Genomic DNA, 21,099 nt, shown 5'->3' with positions numbered 1-21,099 from the left:
CCTGCTCCTTCACTCACACAGTGGCCGGGGGTGCGCCTGCATTACGATGGCAGAGCTGAGTAGTTGTCACAGAGACTGGGTGGCCCACAAAGCTTAAAATATTTACTACCTGGCCTTAATTCCCCCACTTCTGCTCCAAATCATCTCAGGACCTTATCAACGTTCCCTAACAGAAAATCCAGCACCTACCACCACTGCTGCTGCTATTGACATTTAGTCAATAGGTACTGAGGATCTGAATCCCTCTGCTCTTACAGACTATACATCGCAGTGGGGTGAGAGAGAATAAATATATAGAAGCAAAATACGATTAATTATAGGCCACTATGAAAGACGGTGAAGGAGATAAACAGGAAACTGTGTCAGAAAGTCTCTGGGAAGGGGTCGCTGTGCAGAGGGCGATCAGAGCTGTCTTTCTCTCTGGGGCAATTGGACTCATGTTAAAAACTGGAGGAGGGGACAGGGCCGGTCCTGGAGTGTGCTGGAAAAAGCAGGTTCTAGAAGGCACGGTGAGTACAAAGGCCCTGGGTAAGAAAGGGGGGGAAATGCTGATGGAACTGCATGGAGCTGCCTCGGGTGATGTGTCCGAGAAGAAAGACCGTGATGCAAACAGGCTCCAGGGAGGAGGCAGGAAGAGACCCGGTCTTGGAGGCCTGGGGCAGGTGTTTGGGTTTGTTGACTGCACTCTGAACGCTGGGCACTACACTCAGAGCTTCCTCTCAACAATCTACCACCTTAAGTTCTATTACTCCCATTTTACTGACGAAGAAACTGAGCAGAGAGAGGCATGAATTGAGTAAATAACAAATCAAGACTCTGGGATGAGAACCTGGGTCTGTCTGACTCAGAACACAGGGGCTGAATAAGGACCACACAGCCTCCTCACCTGTGTTCAGCAGTGTAAACCCTCCACCTAAAAATTACCGTCACCACAAAAGCAATATACGTCATTACAAAAATCTGGAAAATACTTCAAAAAGCTAAAAATAGAACTACTATATGATTCAGCAATCCCATCCCTGGGCATCTATCTGGAGAAAACCATAATTTGAAAATATACATGTATCCCAATGTTCACTGCAGCTTGATTTGCAATAGCCAAGACATGGAAGCAACCTAAATGTCCATCGGCAGCGGAGTGGATCAAGAAGATGTGGTACATATACACAATGGAATATTACTCAGCCATTAAAAGGAAAGAAATAATGGTATTTGCAGCAACATGGCTGGACCTGGAGATTGTCACGCTAAGTGAAGTTAGAGAGTGAAAGACAAAAAACACATGATAACACTTATACATGGAATCTAAAAACAAATCCCCAAAAAAGATACAAATGAACTTATTGCAGAACAGAAACAGACTCACATACCCTGAAAACAAACTTCTGGTTACCAAAGGGGACAGGTGACGGGGAGGGTGGGGTGGGAGGGATGGACTGGGGGGTTGGGACTGGCATAAGCAGTGTGCTGTATGGAATGACTGGTCAACACGGGCCTATTTTACAGCACAGGGACCTCTACCCAGGATTCTGTGATCATCTACATGGGAAAAGGAGCTGAGAGAGAAAGGATGTGTGTACCTGTGTCACTGTGTCACTCTGTGGTACAGCAGAAATGATCCCAACCTTGTAAATCAGCTCTACGTCAACAAAACTTTTAAAAAATGGAAGAAAAATCTAGAAAAGATGTAAAAGTGTAGTAATCATTAGTATCTCATGCTTATACTACAATACTAGTTTCCTCCCTAGCCTCCCTAGCCTCCTAAAGGTGATGTAATCCACGCTGCCGCTCATAACTATCTCTTCAAAGTATAAAACCATCAGTTTTCTATTCAAAAACCTAAAGACAGTAGCTAAACAACAAGGACCCACTGTACAGCACAGGGAACTATATTCAATATTATGTAATAACCTATAATGATAAGAATCTGAAAAATATATTTATCTGTATCTGAATCACTTTGCAGAACACCGCAAACTAACACAACATTGGAAATCTACTCTACTTAAATTAAAACATTTTTAAATTTTTTAATTTTTAAAAAAAGATCTAGGAAGGCCTCCCTATAGCACAGTGGGTTAAGGATACGAGTGCTGTCTCTGCAGCAGCTCAGGTTGCTGCAAAGGTACGAGTTCAATCCCCAGCTCAGTGCAGTGGGTTAAGGATCTGGCGTGGGTCACGGCTGCAACTCGGATTTGATCCTCCTTCCGGGAACTTCCACATGTTGCAGGTTCGACTAAAACAAATCAAAACCTACCATTTCCAATTCCCTACCGAAAAACAAAAACAAAACATTCCCTCCAGACTTAGCTTGGCAGTGAAGGCCCTTCACAATCCGGACCCAACATATTCATCGGGTTCTGCCTCAGGGACGGAGACAGGACTAGTCCCTCTTTCCTAAAGAAGCTGCAAACGTCCACGCCTCTGCCACACTCTTCCTGCAGGGTCTCCGGGTTTGGCTGGGTCCATCCCTGAATTCTCCTAGGCCCAGCTCCCACATCAAGCCCCGAGCGGCCAGCTCCCAAGCTGCCCTGTGCTGTTCCTCCTCCAGGAACACCTTCCATCAACAGGACACAGCGCTGTGCAGGGAGCCAGGGCGGCACTGGTTCTCCTGAATGGGCCTCCCTCTTCGCATCCCTGAGCTCTGCTCGGATGGGGGAGGGCCTGCTGCCATGAGGTGTGTGTGTGGGGGGCCAAGGATTTCACAGGCACTGAATTCATTAGCCATGCAAACTGGTCTTCTAAAACCAATCAGAAGGTTCAGAGCTATTATCGGCTTTGACACCAAGAGGGCAAACACCATAAGTGAAAAATAATACTGTCACCGAAATGCTTCCTTTAGAAAATCTGAGCGTATGCTACATTTTGCTAAATTTCTGACACTATGGAGACCATTCAGACGTTTCAACAATTACTACTGTGCTTGCGTTTTAAGGTTTCCGATCAAGATGACCTGTCCTTTGACATAGGTTGCTTTGACTTAAGTGTCTACATTTTAAAATTTGATAGGACTCGACCTGCCTCTTGAAAAAAACTATCAAAGAGGCAAGTTTAGACAGTATGTTGAACTCTAAAATAGACTTTATTTCAATAAGCAGAATTCATAACAAAACTGAATATAACCTAAAGATACAAAAGTCCTGTCCTCTGAAAACTATAAGACACTGATGAAAGAAATCAAAGATGACACAAATAGATGGAAAGACATACCAAGCTCTTGGATTGGAAGAGTTAATATTATCAAAATGACTATACTACCTAAGGCAATCTACAGATTCAATGCAATCCCTACCAAATTACCAAGGACATTTTTCACAGAACTCAAACAAAATATTTTAAAGTTTGTTTGGAAGCACAAAAGACCCAGAATAGCCAAAGATATCCTCAAAAGGAAAAATGGAGCTGGAGGAATCAGGCTCCTGGACTTCAGACTATACTACAAAGCAACAGTCATCAAAACCATATGGTACTGGCACAAAGACAGAACTATAGATCAGTGGAACAGCATAGAAAGCCCAGAATTCAACCCATGCACCTACAGCCAACTAATCTATGACAAAGGAGGCAAGAATATATAATGGAGAAAAGACAGCTTGTTCAATAAGTGGTGCTGGGAAAACTGGACAGCCACATGGAAAAGAATGAAATTAGAACACTCCCTAACATCATACACAAAAATAAACTCCAAATGGATGAAAGACCTAGATATAAGACCAGGTAGTATAAAACTCTAACAGGAAAACATAGGCCAAACACTCTCTGACACAAACCACAGCAACATCTTCTCAGATCCACCTCTTAAGAGTATTGACAATAAAAACAAAAATAAACAAATGGGACCTAATAAAACTTCAAAGTTTCTGCACAGCAAAGGAAACCCTAAACAAAATGAAAAGACAACCCACAGAATGGGAGAAAATCTTTGCAAATGAATCAACTGACAAGGGATTAGTCTCCAAAATTTATAAACACCTTCTGCAGCTCCATACCAAAAAAAAAAAAAAACAAAAAACAAAAAACACAACCCCATCAAAAAATGGGCAGAAGATCTAAAGAGACAATTCTCCAAAGAATACATACAGATGGCAAAAAAACACATGAAAAGATGTGCAACATCACTCATTATTAGAGAAACACAAATCAAAACCACTACGAGGTACCACCTTACGCCAGCCAGAATGGCCATCATCAAAAAGTCTACAAACAGTAAGTGCTAGAGAGGGTGTAGAGAAAAAGGAACCCTATTACACTGTTGGTGGGATTGTAAATTGGTGCAACCACTGTGGAAAAGAGTATGGAGATGCCTCAGAAAACTAAACATAGAACTACCATTTGATCCAGCCATTCCACTCCTGGGCATCTATCCAGAGAAAACCATGCCTCAAGAAGACACATGTACTCCAGTGTTCACTGCAGCACTATGTACAATAGCCAAGACATGGAAACAACCTAAATGTCCATCGACAGAGGAGTGGATCAAGATGTGGTACATATACAGAATGGAATATTACTCAGCCATTAAAAAGAACGAAGTACCGGCATTTTTAGCAACATGGATGGACCGAGAAATTATCATGCTAAGTGAAGTCAGCCAGACAATGAGACACCAACATCAAATGCTTTCACTGACATGTGGAATCTGAAAAAAGGACACAATGAACTTCTTTGCAGAACAGATGCTGACTCACAGACATTGAAAAACTTTTGGTCTCCAGAGGAGACAGGGTGGGGGTGGGGGGATGGGCTTGGGTTGTGGGATGGAAATCCTATGAAATTGGATTGTGATGATCATTATACAACTACAGAGGTGATAAATTCATTTCAGTAATAAATAAAAAGACATTAAAAAACACTGAATATAAGTTGAGAAGTATTGACCCAACATCTCTTCTCTGCCTGGAACTCTCTGGTTATTTATAGACTAAAGGACGACGTACAGCAGAAATTGACAGAGCACTGTAAGTCAACTATAACAGAAAAAATAAAAATCTTACCAAAAAAAAAAAAAGAATAAAGTATTCTTCCCATCTAGTCTTTAAAAAACTTTTGTTTTGACACTTTAACTATTCCTATCAAAAAATATTATAGTTCTTTCAGGGTACACTGGCCGACACAATAACGTCCTGCTTTCAGCAACACTGGGTTTATTTAATTTCCATGAATACAAATGACTTCCTGGTATGCTGGGCACTCTAGACATGAACATTTTTAACAGGATGCATGAGGCCATGAAGGAACATAAAACATACATACATCTACTAAAAAGGCAGTAAAGAAAAGTACAGAAAAGCACTGCCTTTCGACTCTTTCGAGGTAAAGGATCCAGCAACAGATCATTTCTATGTACAACCTGAGGCTTCACGGACACAGGCTCTATGTCCACCTAAAGGGAGCTAACTGTCCGGCTGTTGTACTCGGAGCATCTAAACAGCATCCTGAGTTTCAGACCCAGGCCTAATGACAGCAAAACCTCAGAGGGTTCTGCTCAGAGGGTTTCTGACTGTGGAGTCAGAAAGCACTGTATACAAAACCACAGAAATTGGAGTTCCCGCTGTGGCTCAGCAGTTAACGACCCCGACTAGGAACCATGAGGTTGCAGGTTCGATCCCTGGCTTTGCTCAGTGGGTCAAGGATCCGGTGTTGCTGTGAGCTGCGGTGTAGGTCGCAGATGCAGCTCAGATCTGGCGTCGCTGTCGCTGTGGTGCAGGCTGGCGGCTACAGTTCCGATTGGACCCCTAGCCTGGAAACCCTCATGTGCCACAGGTGCAGCCCTAAAAAGACCAAAAAAAAAAAAAAAAAAACCCACATGAATTATGTAAGAAATAAGGACAGTTATGTAAGTAAGCTAAGGTAAGGAAGGAAGGCTTAAGTTATCTTGCAGGAGACATGGTCCCATTAAGATATGTGACCCTTTAAGGGTCTTAGGCCAGAAAATTCGTTTACGCCACAGAACCACCATAGAACCTGTGGGAGGATCTGCTTTGTGGGGAAGTGTGTCTTGACTGCATATCTGGTTTTTTCAGGTCACTTTAAAGCCATGATGCACCAAATGGTACTTGCAGAGCCAAGGCAGGAGCAGAAACAACAGGAATTCACCCCAAATTTAAGTCCCCGGTTTACTTGCCTGTAGGAGATCTATGAGGTTCCTTCCCTGAGAAGTGGAAAAAATACAGTGCATGCAGCTCACGTATCAAAGCAGGTCTTAGGATTCAGAAGGTGGGCAGCACTTCCAGTTGGCAGCGTAAGCTAAATTACAGGGTGCAGTACTGGGGCTCCAGCTCTCACGTGTCACCATGATGCTGCTCAGAGCCTCATAGGACCATGCAAAATAAAGGCAGAAGAGTAACCAAGCTAAGAGCAATGGAGAATCCTGATCTGCTAACCATGCGATGCCAGACACAAAACTGCATGCTAACTGCACACAAAATGCAACCACAGACAGAAGCATTTAAAAAGGATCCTTAGAGTTTCCTGGTGGCTCAGTGGGTTATGGATCCAGCATTGCCACCGCTGTGGCTCGGGTCATTCACTGCCGTGGTGCATGTTTGATCCCTGGCCCAGGGAACCGCCACATGCCACAAGCACAGCCAGGAAAAAAAAAAGGATTCTTAAAACAATAACAAAACCCCCCAAGCAACCATTACCCAAGTAGTCTGAAACAGAAACCCCAAAAGGGAAAGTGTTTATTAGCTACGACAAACACCAGTGGATGTCAACAACCTTTAATGAATATGTAAAGGCAAGTCTACCCATAAAGATTTAATGGATATGCAGGCTGCCACAATTAGAAAACAAAACAAACTACATGGAATGAATGTTTTCAGAAACTGTACAACGGTCAGCACGGGAATGTGATCCTTTAGAGAAGGGGCGCAAAAGAGGTGACCTCAGAGTTGCCAGTCCCACGGCCTGGAGGCCAGGGCACAGGATGGAGGACAGCAGAGAGAGGCTGTCCGTCACAGCCTTGAAGACACGGGGATCAGGGTTTGGAGGGGCTGAGGCCCTGAGAGTGTGCGGGGCGAAGGGAGAGGGAGGGGAGACAGGTGGACACACTGTCCCCTTAAGAGCACGCGCTCCACCTGGACTCGGAGAGGTCCGGCTAACATAACACACAGCTCACACTGCCCCACCAAACCTCCAGTGGTCCCTCCCTGGGAGGAGAAGTCGAATCCTTAGGTTCTTAGGCGTCTGCAAATCCTCAAGGCCAACCACCTCTCTGCTCCTAACCTCAACCGCTCGCCCCCTCCTCCCTCTGCCCGGGCCTCTCTGGCCTCCCTGCGACCCCAGGGCCTTTGCACTGGCTCTTCCCTGCCTCCCCTCCTCTGGGGACTGGCTTAAAGGTCATCTTCTCAGGGAGGCCTTTTCCGACCCCTCTATCTAAAATCAGAAGCTCCTCCTTCCTGCCCAACCCACCTCCTCCCCCTTCTCTGTTTCATTTTCTTCAATACTAGTTATGATTCCCAACAGACCATGTGACTTCTTATTAAAAAGAGAAAACGTTTTCCTACTTCCATCCTAAAATTCTAGAATACAGTCAAGGATTTTTTTTTTTCCTTTTTACAGCCACATCTGTGGCATGTGGAGGTCCCCGGGCCAGGGGCTGAACCGGAGCTGCAGCTGCAGCCTACACAGCCATGCCAATTCGGAGCCACATCTGAGACCTATGCCACCGCTCAGGGCAATGCCGGATCCTTAACCCACTGAGTAAGGCCAGGGATTGAACCCGCATCCTCACAGCGGGTCCTTAACACCCCGAGCCACAGGGGGACCTCCAGGCCGAGGACCTGTGTCTGTTGCCACTGCTTTATCCCCATGCCTAGGACAACACTGCTACATAAGAGGCCAACAGTACCAACTGCTGAATGAGTGACTGAATATGTAATTAACGTGTAACAGCTCTGATGAGAGCAGGCAGGTCCATCACAACATACATATATCATCAAATACGAACCGTCAAAAAGTAATATGATTTTTTATAGACGTGCTCGCCAAGAAAACACCTACCCATTAAGACTATCAATAATTACCTGAGTAAATGACAATTCACAAAACGGCCAGCAGATAAAAAACCATTCCCTTCCACCAGTAACAAAAGAAACGCAGTCATAATAGTAGCCATGATATAAAGAGCAGCCCTCAGTACTGACGAGGCTGTGGCAAAAAGAAACGCTTTCAAGAAACACTGTGAAAAGAGCTATGCCAGGGTTTCTGGAAAATAGGTCAACCTTAAAGAAATGTTTGGAACTGCTTTTATCCAACAATTACACTTCAAATGTCTATCCAAGAAAACTACATGAGGAAGACAAATAAAGATTCAAATTGCAACATTATTGAAAATAGTGTAGAACAAGCAGAATCCAATTTCCCTAAATCAATGCTGATACCATCCCCCGCCCATTCTTCCCAATTTCCTCCACGCCGCCGCCCTGAAGCACATCTGTCTCATCCCTACAACCCTCTGCTGGTTGCAATTTCTCAAAACATTCTGTTCCTGGCTTTCCTAACATGTGTCCCAATTTCTAATTATGTATTTTTTTTCTTTCTTTCTGTCTCTTTCATCCATTGGACTCAGCTGCACGAAGGCAGGAATTCTCTGTTCACTGCTGCAGTCCTCAATTTACAACTTCTGGCACATACTAAGTACCCAGAATTTGTTCGGTTAACAAATAAAGGAACAGAATGGAATGTGATGCTACCATTCAAACATCTCCGAAATATGGATGGCACAGGCAATACCTACAGCAAGATGTTAGTAGGCAAAACCAAAACTCACATTCAGTATTAATTCAACTACTGACAAATGCATAGACAAAAACACACTGGAAGAAGAATTTCCATAATATTAACTCTGGCTAGGTGTAAGTAAAAATATAAGGACAATTACTTTCTTCTGCATGTTTTTCTACATGCAAAAAATTTTTACAGCAGGTATGGATTCCTTCTATAATAAAAGAATACGTAACACCTAGAGGAAACCACACGAGCAGAAGAATGGATGGAGAGGGGGAAACAGAGACGCGCAGAGAACTCAGGACAGGCCACGGGAGGAGGGAGGAGGGCCCTTCTGTAAACAAAACTGGTGTTCAAGACGTGTGAACAGGGAGTTCCCGTTGTGGTTCAGTGGGTTAGGAACCCATTTAGTATCCATGAGGACGTGGGTTTGATCCCTAGACTCGCTCAGTGGGTTAAGGATCCAGCGTTGCCGTGAGCTGTGGTGCAGGTGGCAGATGCGGCTCGGATCTGGCGTTGCTGTGGCTGTGGCATAGGCCGGCAGCTGTAGCTCCAGGTAGACCCCTAGCCTGGGAAGCTCCCTATGCATCGGGTGTGGCCCTAATAAGCAAAAAAAAAAAAAAAAAAAAAAAGAAAAGAAAAGAAAAGAAAAGGATTTGTGAACAGATGAAAAGTGTGACATGGTCACTGCTGGACTGCAGGAAGGTCCCTCTGACAAACCACATAGCCCGCAGGCCCAGTCCAGCCTGCTGCAGACACGCCTCATGTAACTGCACTTTGCAGATAGTTCATGTTTTGTAAATGGAAGATCTGTGGCAACCCTGCCTTGAGCAAGACTCTTGGTGCCATTTTTCCAACAGCATTTGCTCGCTTAGTGCTTCTGCGTCACATTTCAGTAATTCTCACAATATTTCAAATTTTAAGTTGTTACTCTGTTTGTTGTCAGGATCTGGGATCAGTCACCTTTGAGGTTACCAGCAGGACGTGCTGAAGGCTCGGAAGATGGTTAGGGCTTTGAATAAATAAAGTTTCTTTTCTTTGAATAAATAAAGTTTTCCCATGCCCGCAGCATGGGGAGTTCCAGGCTAGAGATTGAACCCATGCCATGGCAGTAACCCAGGATGCTCCAGTGATGAGAGAACTCCCCTCCACCACAAGAGAGCTCCCCAGTATTTTTTTTATTTATTATTTATTTATTTATTTATTTATTTTGTCTTTTTGCCATTTCTTGGGCCGCTGCTGTGGCATATGGAGGTTCCCAGGCTACGGGTCCAATCAGAGCTGTAGCTGCCGGCCTACACTACAGCCACAGCAACGCGGGATCCCTGACCCACTGAGGAAGGTCAGGGATCGAACCCGCAACCTCATGGTTCCTAGGCGGATTCGCCAACCACTGAGCCACAACGGGAACTCTGAGAGAGGTCCCTAGTAGTTTTTAATTAAGGTATATCTATTGTTCTGTGAGACACGGTGCTACTGCACACTTAACAGACCACACTACAGGGTGGACATAATTTTAAATGCACTGCGAAGCCAAAACTCCCTTTACTGCAGCATCGGCTTCACTGTGTGGTCCAGAACTGAACCCACAGCATCTCCAAGGCCTGCCTATATCTGGTTTTGTAAATTGAATTGTAAATTGAAAACACAGCTGGACGCATGTATTCACGTTCTGTCTATGGCTATTTTCTTGCTAAGTAGGGGTTTTTTTGGTTTGGTTTTGTTTTTGTTTTTGTTTTTTTTCTGTCTTTTTGTCTTTTCTAGGGCTGCACCTGCGGCATATGGAGGTTCCCAGGCTAGGGGTCTAATCAGAGCTGTAGCCACCGGCCTAGGGCCACAGCCACAGCAATGTGGGATCCGAGCCACATCTGCAAGCTACACCACAGCTCATGGCAACGCTGGGTCCCTAATCCACTGAGCGAGGCCAGGAATGGAACCCAAAACCTCATGGTTCCTAGTCAGATTCGTTAACCACTGAGCCACGACGGGAACTCCCTTGCTGAGTAGTTATAACACAGACCATTATGGCCCCCAAAGCCTAAAATATTTACTATCTGGCCCTTCACAGAAAAAAAAAAATTTCTAAACCCTAGTCCATAGGATGTATCAGAGAAGGGAGAAAATACAGGAAGTGAGGTGGTGGTTACAAGGGCCATTGTTTTAAGGTGACGTGGAGGATGACAGGTGCAGAGAGATGAGCCTTGTCTGTATCTACAACCAGATGGAAGAACAGAACAAGGATCTTCTAAGGCAGGACAGGCACTCATGCTTAGTTACCATCATTTTACGTGATTTATGCTGGTTAGGTCTCTGCTGGTTCTAACACTTTATGAATCTTTCAGGAAAAAGCAGCCCTTGTGGCCCTGGTTACCTGCAGGGTCGGAACTGTAGAGAGCGGCAGCGGTCGCTAGGGTTCCTGGCGGGTGGATGGCGCTCGCTGAAGACCTCTGACTTGCGATCAGGATCCGACTCTTGGCAGACGGTAAACGTGACATCGCGCCCAATCCCAACTGGGGCTTAAGGAGCATGGCCGATCGATAGAAGGTTGGAGGAACTTCATAGTGCGTATAGGGAGGAGAACAAAATTCCTCTTTTCCAGGGCGTTCTGCAACCTACGATAAGTGACCAGAAGCTCAGTCAGAGACCCGAGCATCATAGGACGAGTGCTGAACCCAGTCCAGACACCACGGCGCCAGCAATGACCACCGGGCACCATCGAGTCGCTCCACCCCCCGTCACTTACATTCACTGGACCCCGCGTCTTCATCTCCAAGTGGACCACGGCTGGATGCCCTCTTAGGTCTATGCTGGTTCTAACACTTTATGAAACTATATTTCCCTGGGAGAAAAAAGAACCCCCTCTATAAGATTTTTAAATTTGATCACCCCCAAACCATTGGAATTTGTGCAAGAAGTCAATCTATAAATAAAGACTGTCAATGATGCAAGAGGAGAATTTAGCAAATGTTCATGGAATTCGGAAAGTTCCATGATTGCTAAGGAGGAGAGGCACAATTTTTCTAGTGACCTAGTCTTCCGTGAAGTTGATGAACTTTATCAGGTGATGTGACGTCTTTATTAGGCTACTTAGGAAATACACTATGCACGGTTAATGAGGGAGAAAAGGTTATTGGGAGGAATGGAGAAGTTAATGCAAAGACGTCTTTGCTCAGGCCTCTACCTTCTGTTTCCATAATTAAAAAGGAGAGACTGTGAACTACCTCTGATTATCGTTCCTAGTAAGGTGGTGCCTGCAGGAATGTTTGAGCAAGTCTCACCAGGATGGAAGTTGGGGGCAGAGTCTTGCGTGAGGACTGCTGAATGCATCGCACCTAGAACAGCATTTAGCGCAGGGGCTGAAATCAGCAAACCTCTGGGAACTAAAGGGATCGTGTTTCCTTCTTTCCTGAATTTAATCACGTGACACCATGTGACAGTCTGCTGTGGTTCACAGGGCGGATGAGGATACTATTGATGGCTACCTTTTAAATAGGCAATCCTGTACTCACAAGCCTGTTCACAGTATCAGTGTTTCTTCACGGTAAAAAGAGAACGAAATAATCTTATTTCTTTTAAGTTAAAAAAAAAACAAAAAACATAGTGCCAGAGGCTACATTTGAAAAGATACAGATGTTAATTAACTCCGCTCTAAAATCACAATGCATTCGACTAGTCAAACCTCCATCTCTTCAGAAATCACAGGCGTTTAACCATATTCTTTAATAGGGGCTGTAAAGCTGTAATCCCGGATGTGGAAGCGATAAACCCTTAATTTAATACCCTTTGACTGTTGAAAGAGATACAAAGTTCTCCTCAAATTGACATTATTGAAACAAAAGACGAGGCCTTTAAAGTTTTATCATAATCACATTATAAAATATGCATGATCGCTAGAGCAGATAGATGGAATTCAGGCCACGGCAAATTCAATTCCTGTGAAAGAACATTCTACATCTGCTGCCTGATAAAATTTTCACCATTTTCTACTTACGCTCTTACTATCAATCCTCGGCTTTTCTATTATACTCACATTTCCTCTATTTTTTTTTAAATTTTACTTTCTAAATGTTTGGTGTCATTGCTCATTGCTTTTAGCTGGTGCTCCCATGAAGAAATCAGTATCATTTCTAACCTACATCTGCTGAGATTTTAGGATTGCAGTGTCCTCTGTGTCAGTAATGATTCTGTTCTTTCAAACCGGACAGACTCCAGGGGTCAAATCCATCCCACTGTTGGAGTTCCCATTGTGGATCAGCAGAAATAAATCTGACCAGCATCCATGAGGACGCAGGTTCAATCCCTGGCCTCGCTCAGTGGGTGAAGGATCTGGCATTGCTGTGGCTGTGGTGTAGGCTGGCTGCTGCAGTTCCAATTCAACCCCTAGCCTGGGAACCTCCAAATGCCACAGGTACAGCCCTAAAAAAAAAGAAAAAAAAAAAAAAACCCACCCCGCTGTCATTCAAAAATAACTTTAATGTTTTCAAGAGCTTCAATGTCTATCATTTTGTTGGGTAATTTGTCTCTAGTAAGATAACAAATTCTTTACAAAGGTGAGACGTATGCCTCAGATGCCTCATCTGTGCACTTTTAATAAAACAAGAGAGTCTACAAAAAGCTTCACATGCTTTGCTTTCATCTCTATTGACAGGACAGAGCAGGATTCACTGCAGTCACAAATGCAGACAGATTCAACCCAAATGGGGCTTTTCTCTCCTTCTCTAAAGGAGTCTTTCTAGAGAAATAATTTTGAAAGCAAACTAAAGCATCTTTGTGATTTCAAACTTCTAAAATCTCTCAAGTCACACAAGGAACTAATAAGTTCTCACTAGATTGTCCCCCTTCCCGTTTGCCCTGTCCTGTTCTCAGGGGACCATGGGCCGGGGAGACACCAGGCAAATGCTGAAGCTTCACTGGGACAGGTGCAGGGAGAGGGCTGGGGATGGCTCATGGTGTCACCTTGATAGGCAACGCAACTCAGAGAGTTGGGCAAGGATTATTCCAGATGTTTCTCTGAAGGTAATTTTTTTTTCTTTGGATGAGATCAACATTGAATTCAGTAGACCTTAAATAAAGCAGATTACCTCCTGAGGTGGGTGGGCCTCATCTAATCAGTCAAAGGCCATAACAGAAAAAGACTGACCTCCCTCAAAGAAGAGGGAAATCTGCCAACTGACAGCTTTTGGACTTGAACCGCGGCATCAACACTTCCCTAGGTCTCCAGCCTGCCAGCCCACCCTGCAGATTTTGGATACGCCAGCCTCCATAACTGTGGGACCCAATTCCTTACAGTCTCAATAGATAGAAAACCAGGTACACACACCCATGCCTGTGTAGACGATCTGTTTCTCTGGAGAGCGCTGGCGGACAGCGGCCCACAGTGATGAGGTGGTGCCAGTGAGGGGAGGGGAGTCCAGCCCCCCCCACCCCTCCGCACACCTGTATCCTGCAAGCACACTGCCTCACCTGGTCCTCAGCCCTGCTGCCCTCCTCCTCCTCCTCCTTATACCAGTCCCTGATGCCAGGGCTCCCCGAAGGTGTCAATAGGAGGAGGTGCCCCCAAGGCCTCAGGAGAGCCAACAGCAGACAGCAGTCTGGACAAGCAGGCCCACTTTATCACCCTGGCATGACTGACCCAGGATGATCTTCAGAGCCACTTCTGAGGCTAAACACAGATGGGGAGCCTGTGGGTTCCATCAGGTCATAGCTTTAGGAGCAAAGGCCAAAGACCACCCTACTCTCCGAGTTTGATTAGACATCTCCCCAGAAATGAGCTCACCACTAACAGGGGCTCGGGCTTCTCTGCTCTACCCGGCAGCCTGAGGAAAGGGCCTGGGCCTTGGATTATGGCAGAAAATGGCCCTCAGCAACAGCAGGTGGCACGCAGTGACACTGCTGTCCCCACACCAACAGGGTCTCTCCAACCCCTCCGAGCGCCTAAAGCCACACAAACACCCATTCCCTCCCATTTCCTGGAGCCTCGGGGTGGCTTCTAGAGAACTGAGAACAGAAAACATTTGGGGGAAAATGTGCCTCTAACATAGAAATTATTCTATATTTCATGGAGGGAGTGGAAGCAATAAAGAAAAGAAACATATACAAGAAAAATTAAGAAAGGCCACAGAGAAAGGCCTGCAGCTAGTAACAGGATTTCTGCCTATGTCTCCAAATAAAGTTTCTCTCACAAATGTATTTTTGCAGAGAAAAATCCAAGGGACCTTTTGTGTGCGTGTGGAGGGGGTACCTAATTACTTTATTTGAACCACCGGAGCAAAGGAAAGTCACCAATAAAGCGACATTTGAACAGAAACCTACAGGAAGTGAAGGGCAGAGCTACTCAGATCATCTGGGAGAAGAACAGCCTGAGCAGAGGGACGTGCAAAGGCCCTGAGGCAGCGGGGGAGGGGAGAGGAGGAGAGGCGGTCTGGAGGCAGGAGCCAGACTGAGTGCCTCCCAGCGGCTGAGCCACCCTACACGCTCCAGCCCAGGGACAGAGCGGCCTGAAGGGGGTCAGGAGAGGAGAGATCGGGTCCCACTCCTAACTGATCCCTGGCACAAGCCTCCTGTCTGAGCTCTGGGAGGAGGCCCCGCCCCAGCGCCCGGTACGGAGGAGCACAGTGAGGAGAGCAGGAGGGCCTGGGAGGGCCTGTCAGCACCGCCCTTGCTTCGCGGCCTTGGATGAGTCACTCCAAGCTCTCTGAGTCTGCTTCCCGCCTGGACAACCGTAACAGGCACCGTCTAGGGGACCACTGCTGGGATTAGGGGGGACCAGCCAAGACAAAACGTGGTGTGATGTGGGCCCCAGGCATAGCAGGGACTCAGCTGAGTGCTGGCTGTTACTGCTATTCTGACTTAAGACAGGGCCCGCACCTAACACCTTATTTTCTAGTCGCTGTGCTGCTGACGTGGACAAAAAAGAACTTCTCCCGTGGGGGACATGGTCCCCCTTAAAGGGACCTAGAGAAAGTGAAGGGCAGAGCTGTTCCGATCAGCTGGGAGAAGGACAGCCTTCCTCCAGTCTCTGCCATCCTTAAAGGACAAAGCTGACCAATCTGAACAATATGTTTATCTTGGATTTTTTTCCATTGACCTGGTTTACGGGCGAATTACGCTCACATGGTTAAACGAGGAAGCCCACTTACATGCATGCTCCTCTAACGCTCCTGCATTTATTCTGTCGGGTAGAATTTAAATGGGTCTCTTCGGATCCATCAGCTTCCTCTCCTTCTGATCATCAAACTCTTCTCATGGGAACTGGCCATTTGCCTCCCGCCTCCTCTAGTTACAGATGTCCATTTCTACACACGCCCATCCGCCACAACCTGCACTTTGCTAAGAGGACACTCTGTTCTGACCCTTCACTGAACACACATAACGAACGCCAGGACGTGCGACTCACAGACCGGGCCACAGCGACCTTCTCTTACCTCCTGCAGAAACTTTTCACTCATTTGACCGAAGGGGTGTCCCGGGGGCTTGATCCCAGACACCACCAGCCCGGAGCTGAACACCCGGGGCCTCTGCAAGTCCGGCTTGAACTTCTCGTAGAGGCCGGCCGCCGGCTTCAGGTCCCCGCCCGCCCCCTTCTCCTCTTTGGGGAGCGGCACGGCACACGCGGGCGGAGCGTAAGGAAGGCCCACGGGGACCAGCGACGCGTCCACCTGGCCCAGGGCCTGGGGGCCCCTCCTGATGTACGTGATGATCTTGGGCCTCACGGGCTTGGGCTTGGGCACGATCACGGCCTTGGGGTCCGCCCTCTCCTCCGGCTTCTCCGGCTGGGGGCCCTCCAGCCCCTCCTGCGAGGCGGCCACAGGCTTGGGGATCCCGGTGGGGCAGGCGCCCTTGTCAGGCACTTTCGGGGCAGCGAGTGACAACCTCGCGCTGTCGGCGGGGGGCGGGGCAGCCGGGGAGGACCCCGCGTCCACACTCCAGGCGCCCGGGTCCTGAGCGCGGCTGCTGGGGGGTGGAGGCTGGCGGGACACAGTCACAGTTGTCTCTGGGTGGAGGGGCACTGGGACCCTGAGAAGGGGTTCTGTTCTCGCTGGGGTGCTTTCAGTCTTAGCATTTTCTAGACGGTCCCTAGTCTCGACAGGGCACGCAGGGATCTCTGTGCCTTCGCTGGCTTCTGAGGTGCTGCCGGGAAGGGGCTCAGGGACCCCAACTTTGCTCCCTCCAGTGGAAGGGTCTGAATTAAAAACTCCAGGGCTGTTCTCGTTCCCAGGGCCCAGGACCCCATTCTCCGCCCTGGGATCCAAGGGCCTGCTGTCCCTCGAATCATCAGGAGTCAAAGCCACGTGACCATCACCTGCTGAAACGCGGCTGGATGCCACAGTGTCACCCAGTCTGCTGGCTGCGCTTGGGGAAATTCGACCTATGGGCTGATGATCAGCAGCCCCCAAGGAAGCAGGGCTCTGTGTGGGGGTGCCCTGAAGAGACCCCTCCTCGTTTCTCTTTTCCTGCTCCCTCCTGCCTCTTCCCACGCCCAGTGGGTGGGGACCGCTGTGGGCCAGGCCGCTGAACGCAGCGCCGGAGGCTTCTTGCTGTGCTTCCCCAGCCGGCTCCCTTCTCCCGAGAGGTGACACCACATCCTCCTTAGCACATTCCGGGCCGTCCACCTGGGCGTACCTGAGCTCCTGCCCGGGCCTGGGCTGGACGAGCTTCGGCTCCGTTGTAGGCTCTGCCTTGCCCTGACCTGGTTGTGCTTCTGGCTGCCTCAAGACACCCCTGGATGCTGGAGTGGAATCGGGAGTGCCCTCTGGGTGGGCAGAAGGCACCGTGCCCTGGGCGCTTACTTGGGGGACCCATCCCAGGGCGGGCGGCATCTCCTTGGCTTCTGAGGTAGATGGTTTAGGATGACACACGCTCTCTCCCTCTGAGGTGCTGTCGGCTGGGGGACATGCCGGCCTTGCAGGAGGGGCCATCCCCGTCTTCTGCGGCCCCTCTCCATCTCCGGGCACCGCAGGCTGCGGAAGAGGCCAGGCCAGGCCCCCAGCCCGCTCCTTTGTGAGCACGTCCAGGGCCACAGAGGCGCTGCCGGCTCTCTCCAAAGAATGCCTCCTCAACTCCTCGTTGTCCAGGGTCTTGGCCAGCTTATCCTTGGGAACAGGCCGGGGAGTCTCCACCTCCCTTTTAGCCAAAGCCTCTGGCCCGGCCTCGCCCGCAGCGGTCCTCCAGCTCAGCAGACCTGGTCCCTGCAGGCCCCGAGGGCCCTGCGGGGGCTCTGCGCCCCTCTCCAGCACGGGCTCTTCACTCAGTGCTCTTGGAACTGTCAGAGAAAATTTAAAATCCTTCAGGCTGGCGGGGCCGCCCTGGGGGGCCTTCCCAAAGGCCGGAAGTGGGTGGAAGTCCTTGTGGACGCGGCTGCTGTTTTCTGGCCCCCTCGAGTTTGCATTTCCAATCTCGCCGTCAGCAGGAGAGGAGCCGACCTCCAACATGATGGGGTTGGCGTTGGTATCGCCCAGGCTTAGGACGCTCTCGTTATTGTTTTTCACCCCATTGCTGCTGTCCCGCAACTCGGTATAACACGACTTCTTAGGAGGCGCTGGGACGCTCATTGTGAATCCTTGGGTGGGGGCCGCCTGCCATGCAGGCGCCCTTCGCGGAGAGGGGCTTCCTTCCAGCTGCTCCCCGGTGAACGGGAAATTCTCAAGCTGCTGGCTGCCCCCTGAGAAGGTCACTGGGCGATCCCGCCTTGATCATTTTCAGAGCGGTTTTAAAATCCAGCATTGTCTTGACCCACAGCAAGGTGATGTCTCTGTTGGGTTCCAGCTCAATGAGAGCCAATTAGCCCATGAGACCTAGAGAGAAAGAAAAAGAAAAGCACATTCGATCCACAGAGACTCTCGGGAGAAAAAGGCCTGGGAAGCACAGACCGAGTCACCACTTTCCTACTATTACTTAAGCCACTGGAGCCAGATCAGATTTCTCAAAAACCTTCCCCACAGGGGCTCCTGCTGGCCAAATATGGGAAACTGTAACGTCAAAAGGATCGATGTTAGGAGTTCCCACTGTGGCGCAGCAGAAACAAACCTGCCTAACATCCGTGAGGATGCGAGTTCGATCCCTAGCCTCACTCCGCGGGTTAAAGATCTGGTGTTGCTGTGAGCTGTGGTGTAGGTCACAGATGCGGCTCGAATCCTGCATTGCTGTGGCTGTGGTGCAGGCTGGCAGCAGTAGCTCTGATGAGAACCCCTAGCCTGGGAACTTCCATAAGCCGCGGGTATGGCTCTTAAAAAAAAAAAAAAAAAAAAAAAAAAAAAAGATTAATCTTAGAAATGGATGATAAATACATATGAATTAAGTTCAAATTTTAAACACCCACAAGCTCACCATGATACTGATTAAAAAGAGGAGAGGAGACAGGAAGGCTCTTCTTCACGGAAGAGTACAAACTGACATGCGAAAAATTAGGTGCTTAGAAACATCCCCGGAGTAATAACTATTGTGGGGGAGGGGCCGATGGTGGCTAAAATCACTGAGTGCAGAATTGCAGGGGAACAGGATATTTACAGAAGCCTAAGGCACCACCCTCCAGATTACTGAATTTCTTACAAAGGAGCGTTTCAGCCGTACAGTGGAGAAAGCCCGTGGACAGCACCGTACCTCGTGATCAAATCCGACATCAATACGGAAACGGGTACCACGTGCTCCAGAGGCCAGGTGGCTCTCAGTGCTCCATCCCCTGGGGGAGTAGCCTCGCTATAAACATGCAACCTGTTAACCATGAGGAAATAATCAGGCACATGTGTGTGGGGGGGTGCCTTTTTATTTTTTATTTTTTTTTAGGGCTGCACCCAAGGCATATGGAATTTCCCAGGCTAGGGGCTGAATCGGAGCCATAGCTACTACACCAGAGCCACAGCTACACCAGATCCAAGCCAGGTCTGTGACCTACGTCACAGCTCATGGCAACACCGATCCTCAACCCACTGAGTGAGGCCAGGGATGGAAGCTGCGTCCTCGTGGATGCCAGTCAGATTCACGGACGCCAATGAGATTCGTTTCTGCTGAGGCACAACGGGAACTCCTCCAGGCACATTTAAATCGATGGGCAGTCTACAAAACAGCTGGGCTAAAGTTGCCTCCCCCAAAAGGCCAGGGGACATCTAGACGCAACGCACGATCCTTGACTGGATCCTGGCTTTTTAAAACGTTAGCAAAGGTCACGGGGCCGATTTGAGATCTCAGTGGAGACTACGTACAGAGTAAAGGTATTGATCAGTGTTCACTTTGCTGGGTGTGCAGCAGCAGCATCGTGATGCCACCGCAGCTAAGTCTGTGTTCCCAGAAGGCACCTGACATGAAACATGACATGCTTTTTGCAGGACAGGTTGTCTGTCACTTACTCTCAAATGGTTGGGCAAAGAGAAAAACGTGTGCGTGAAAGAGACAGTGCACACAACCTTGGGAAAACGTTTGCCATTTGAAAACCTAGGCAGTCCTTTCAAATACACCTGCCACTTCCTTCAAAATAAGAAGGTGGAGAACATTCTGGTCCTGCCTGTGGGGCCTGCAGGATCCGTCCCGTACAGGCCTTTCTGGCTTCATCCCCTCTGGTCCTCTTCCGCCCTCGGCTGCAGCCGCACTGTCCTCATCCCTCGTGTTCCTTCCCCCTGCTTCAGGGCCTTTGCACACACTCTCCCACCCGCGTGAAATGTGGAATCTTCCCCCAACCTTGTCCATAGAGCTCCCTGTCATTTGCAGTTTGCAGCATAAATGCCACTTCCTCCAGGAAGCCTGCCTGATCCACTAGATTAGGTCTTTCTATGTGAACTTCCATAACACCCTCCATTTTAACTTTAAAAAAATCCTTGAAATATGCTAGGCACTGAAGAAAATATTGTTAATATTGAGAATTAATATACATTAATATATATTATATACAATCATATAATGTTATATCATACCATGTATCATACATGATATATTATATATTATATATCATGTATCACATTATATCATATATGTTACATAATATGTATCATATCATACACATGGCACTTGACATATATTCATAGCATGAATGAATGAATACATGATTAACCAAATGATGAAGATCAATATTATTTCTGCCTTCATCGAGCTTAAATTCTCATAGAGTAATTAAATTTCTACCAAAGGAGACTCACAGATCATCAGTAAACCACTCAAGGCTAACAATGTTTTAGCCACTACTGTGAATGCATTTATTAGGCCCTGGGGACGGGAGAATTTAAGAGTAATAAGCTTCTGCCTCGTCCCCAGGTCCCCCAAAGGGGATTCAAAGTGAGCAGCTGCCGTCTGCAGCTCCCTCTGCTTCTCATGAGCATACGCACGTGCGCACACATCACATGGGAGGCTGCTGTGAGGTTTCTACTAAAATAGGTTACAGGG

At 47.8% G+C, this 21,099-nt stretch overlaps 1 protein-coding gene across 7 annotated transcripts in view; it reads right to left on the bottom strand.

Annotated features, from left to right (window-relative positions):
• MTUS2 (microtubule associated scaffold protein 2) overlaps nt 1–21,099 on the bottom strand; it is a 496,219-nt gene that overhangs the window by 318,814 nt on the left and 156,306 nt on the right. For all 7 annotated transcript variants that reach the window (XM_021065171.1, XM_021065174.1, XM_021065170.1 and 4 more), the window contains 2 exons: nt 16,155–18,524; nt 11,102–11,342 (listed from right to left, as the gene is read on the bottom strand). In XM_021065171.1, the coding sequence (XP_020920830.1) occupies nt 11,102–11,342; nt 16,155–18,281 (2,368 nt within the window). In that variant the 5' untranslated portion in view covers nt 18,282–18,524. The remainder of the gene's footprint in view (nt 1–11,101; nt 11,343–16,154; nt 18,525–21,099) is intronic.

Source organism: Sus scrofa, chromosome 11, assembly GCF_000003025.6.
Source record: "Sus scrofa isolate TJ Tabasco breed Duroc chromosome 11, Sscrofa11.1, whole genome shotgun sequence".
NCBI lineage: Eukaryota > Metazoa > Chordata > Mammalia > Artiodactyla > Suidae > Sus > Sus scrofa.
Note: the sequence above shows the minus strand (reverse complement) of the source record. Positions and strands in the feature narration are given on the sequence as shown.